We start from the raw sequence: 3893 nt of genomic DNA, 5'->3' as shown, positions 1-3893 counted from the left end.
GGGATGATTCAGGCACTGGGTGGCTTCTTCACCTACTTTGTGATCCTGGCAGAGAATGGTTTTCTGCCATCACGGCTGCTGGGAATCCGCCTCGACTGGGATGACCGGACCATGAACGACCTGGAGGACAGCTATGGACAGGAGTGGGTGGGTGGTGCTGTGAAAATGCAGTGCACGTGTGTGAAGCTGCGGGGAGCTGAATGCCTGGCAAGGGTGACCAGTGGTGGCCAGCTGAGACTGGGGCTAGGGATGCATCAGGAGAAAGCATGCTATGTTCTGGTCCTGCCTGTTCCTCCGACACTCTCATCTCCCTCTGCTCTCTCCCTCCAGACCTATGAGCAGCGGAAGGTGGTAGAGTTCACTTGCCACACGGCATTCTTTGCCAGCATCGTGGTGGTGCAGTGGGCTGACCTTATCATCTGCAAGACCCGTCACAACTCAGTCTTCCAGCAGGGCATGAAGTGAGTGCCCGCCCCGACGGCACCCACCCACCCCCCAGGCTCTGGGCACGCTCACCGATCCACACAGGCCAGGCTTCCAACTCAGCCCTGGACCAGAACTGTAAGGGGGGCATCAGATTTTAACCTTCCATCTGTATATCCATAAATAGGTTTCATATAGAAGAGAGGAGAGGAACGAACGCTGTGACTCTTTCCAATGAGTTCTAATTTTGCTCCTAAAATGCGTTTTGCTATCATCTCCCTCCAACTTCCCTCCCTTCCTTCCCCCATCTCCTACTTGAGAGCCACTGCCCACATCCTTTGCCCATCCCTAAATCCAGTGTCTTCTGTGCCCAGCCCTCCCCTGGCCTCCTCTAGTTTATAGCCCCTGAACTGTGGTGCTGGAGGCTGCGTGCTGCTGAGGGTCAGGCTCGGTGCCTTCCTGCAGTGTGCTAAGTACCTAACACATTCCTTAACCTCACGATAGCCCCATGAGGTGGGTATTATTGTTTACGTCTCATGGATAAGAGGCCCCAAACAGGCTAAATGATGTGCCCAAGGTCACGAAGATGGTAAGGGTCCACCACATCTGTCTCTGAAGCCCAGCTTCCAAACCGTCTGGCAACGTTTGGAACTCAGTAATGACCGTGATTCCAGCCTGGGGGGTGGCTGAGTGCCGAAGGTATCCTGCTGGTTCCTTTTATTTTCTCCTACTGTAAATAATGGCCACGATTCCTCAAATGAGCTTGTCATCGTTTCTTAGTTTGGGGCCAGGGAGGGTGGGGAGAAGATGCCAAAGTGAAGTTAATAGCACTTAAGGTCCATGGGAGAAAAAAGAGAAGAGTCTGTTAGATAAATAAAGGTAATATGAAGGAAGGACATGCCAGTAAGCTAAAAATACTAATGGAAAAAAATGCCATTTGAAGAGAACAAGGAGCAGAGAGTCTAAGAAATTGGGTATAGTTCTGGGGCTTCGGACTTACTGTGCACTGCATGTGTGACACAGGAAGGTGGGAACGTGGCCAGACTGGCAACATCCAGCCCATCTTAGCGGCAAATAGGAAAGATGGAAATGAAAGTCGGGCTGGATACAGAGGAAGAGCACTAACACTGCCGCAGGCCTCACCTTAGGTCCCTGGGCCATTGAGGATCCTCAGAGATGCTATTTGCCTTATTTTGAAAAGCTTTATGGAAGCAAAGCACCCCCCTATGAGAGCACAACCAGGCTTGCTCTGACTCATTCTCAGGCAAAAGCCAAGAACACATATCATGAAGTAGTGATCGAATGCTGATCCACAGTTCAGTTTGGAAGCCATGGATATTTCTAAGTAATTTTAAATGGGGAAATGTATTCATTACCTCTTCCCAAATGCAGCTTGAGAGACAAAAATAAAAAACCATTAAATGTGGCCTTTACAGAAGCAAATAAGGGGATCCTCAGTGAGTGAAAATTTGGAAATCACTGGCTTAAACCAAGCGTTTATAAAGAGGCACCTTGTATAAGAATACAAAGGATGGAGTAGGCCAGGCACAGTGGCTCACGCCCGTAATCCCAGCACTTTGGGAGGGCGAGGCAGGAGAACCACCTGAGCCCAAGAGTTTGGTACCAGCCTGAGCACATGGTGAAACTCCATCTCTACAAAAAAAACACAAATATTAGCAGGGCATGGTGGCACACACCTGTAATCCCAGCTACTGGAGAGGGTGAGGCAAGGGAATCACTTGAGCCCAGGAGGTGGAGGTTAGAGTGACCTGTAATTGTCCGGCCTGGGTGACAGAGTGAGACTCTGTCTCAAAAAAAAAGTGGAGTAATAATATGACTGAACATTTTCCATGTTTCAGAGATTTTCACATATTATCTCCCATAATTTTCCCAGTGACCCTTTGATAAAAAGGTAAAATCTCCATTTTATAAAGAAGGATCATGAGGCTCAGAGAAATCCAACATTCCCTGCAATCCAAAGCTAGTCAGTGGCAGAACTGGGAAGAGACTCCACCTGTCTGACTGCAGAGACTGCCCTCACAACCTCCTCATTCTATCCTGCTTTTCAGTTCTGACATAGTGAACAGATATTAACCATTTATGTATTGAGCATCCCCTTTACATTCCCTGAATTAAATATCTATGATGAAACCACCACCAGGAACTGTGGGGGATGCTGAGATGGTGGAAGACATACATGGGGCCTGCACTGAAGGAGCTTTCCAGCATCTTGCTGGGGAGACAACACTTTCCCAGGCCCTGTGCCTGGAATGATAACAAGATCATGAGTTGCATGAGACGGGCCCCATATTGACCACTGTGTCTCCAATACAGAACACGTCACCCAACACCTAAAAACAATTATTTAATGAATGAATGTATGTGCAATAGACAACATTCAAAGGTAAACTCAGTAAGCAGAAAAAGAAAATAACATCTTCCTTTGGTTACATAAGGCATGAGAAGAGGATGTTGGAAGAAGACATGGGACTTGTCATTTATAATTCTCTCTCCTCTTTCCCTTCCACCCCACGAGTATCCCAGGATCCCTTCCTCCTTGATTCCCCTCCACCTGCTACCCTCCTTTCTTTGCCTTTCAGGAACAAGATACTGATTTTTGGGCTCCTGGAGGAGACAGCATTGGCTGCCTTTCTCTCTTACTGCCCGGGTATGGGTGTGGCCCTCCGCATGTACCCACTCAAGTGAGTGTCCCTTTCGGGTGGCCTGAGTAGTCGTACGGGGACTTGAGCCCCCTCCGGGATCCAAGTTCTCATCAGTTTGAATGCTCCTTTATGTGATGGCTGCCGAGCCGACCTCTGGCGATCCTGACGCACTCCTCCATTGCTTTCAGGGTCACCTGGTGGTTCTGTGCCTTCCCCTACAGCCTCCTCATCTTCATCTATGATGAGGTCCGAAAGCTCATCCTGCGGCGATATCCTGGTGGTAAGCCCCTCCACCTCCCCCCAGCAAAGTGCAAGCCCGTCACCAGCTCCTCCCTCCAGGACGCCATACACAGACCCCACTTCCACTATGGATTCCTGCTCCTGTTCCTCAACACCCTCAGATCCTGGGGTCCCAGGTCCCAGGTGCCCTGACTCTCTTGAGCCTCTTGTCTCTGCCCTCTTCCCGTCAGATTCTAAGTCCTCCCTAACTCACAACTGGTCTCCGAGGCCCTCTGCCTTCCACCTGAAACCACAGAACATCAGAATGAGAAGGGCCTTTCCAGGTCACCTAGTCCCACCTCCATATTTTATAGAGAGAGGAGGTGCAGAGATGAATCTGTTCAGGGTCATAAAGCAAAGAACAGCAGGACTGGCATTAGAACCCGAGCCTCCTGATGTCCACACATCACCCGACAAGTTACTGGTTTTCCTACAAGCATTTTTTATCACTTAGTAGAGGTTAAAAATCGATGGCTTGCCAGGCATGGTAGCTCAAGCCTGTAATCAAAGCACTTTGGGAGACCGAGG

General features: G+C 49.4%; 1 protein-coding gene across 1 annotated transcript in view; it reads left to right on the top strand.

Moving 5' to 3' along the window:
- Positions 1–3893, top strand: part of LOC108286109 (sodium/potassium-transporting ATPase subunit alpha-2) — a 26334-nt gene that overhangs the window by 20876 nt on the left and 1565 nt on the right. Inside the window, exons 12-15 of the mRNA XM_037729660.1 lie at positions 1–147; positions 331–461; positions 3024–3125; positions 3275–3366. Coding sequence (XP_037585588.1) covers positions 1–147; positions 331–461; positions 3024–3125; positions 3275–3366 — 472 coding nt within the window. The remainder of the gene's footprint in view (positions 148–330; positions 462–3023; positions 3126–3274; positions 3367–3893) is intronic.

Source organism: Cebus imitator, unplaced genomic scaffold (assembly GCF_001604975.1).
Source record: "Cebus imitator isolate Cc_AM_T3 unplaced genomic scaffold, Cebus_imitator-1.0 Scaffold313, whole genome shotgun sequence".
Taxonomy (NCBI): Eukaryota; Metazoa; Chordata; class Mammalia; order Primates; family Cebidae; genus Cebus; species Cebus imitator.
This window is presented reverse-complemented; position numbering and strand designations above follow the sequence as displayed.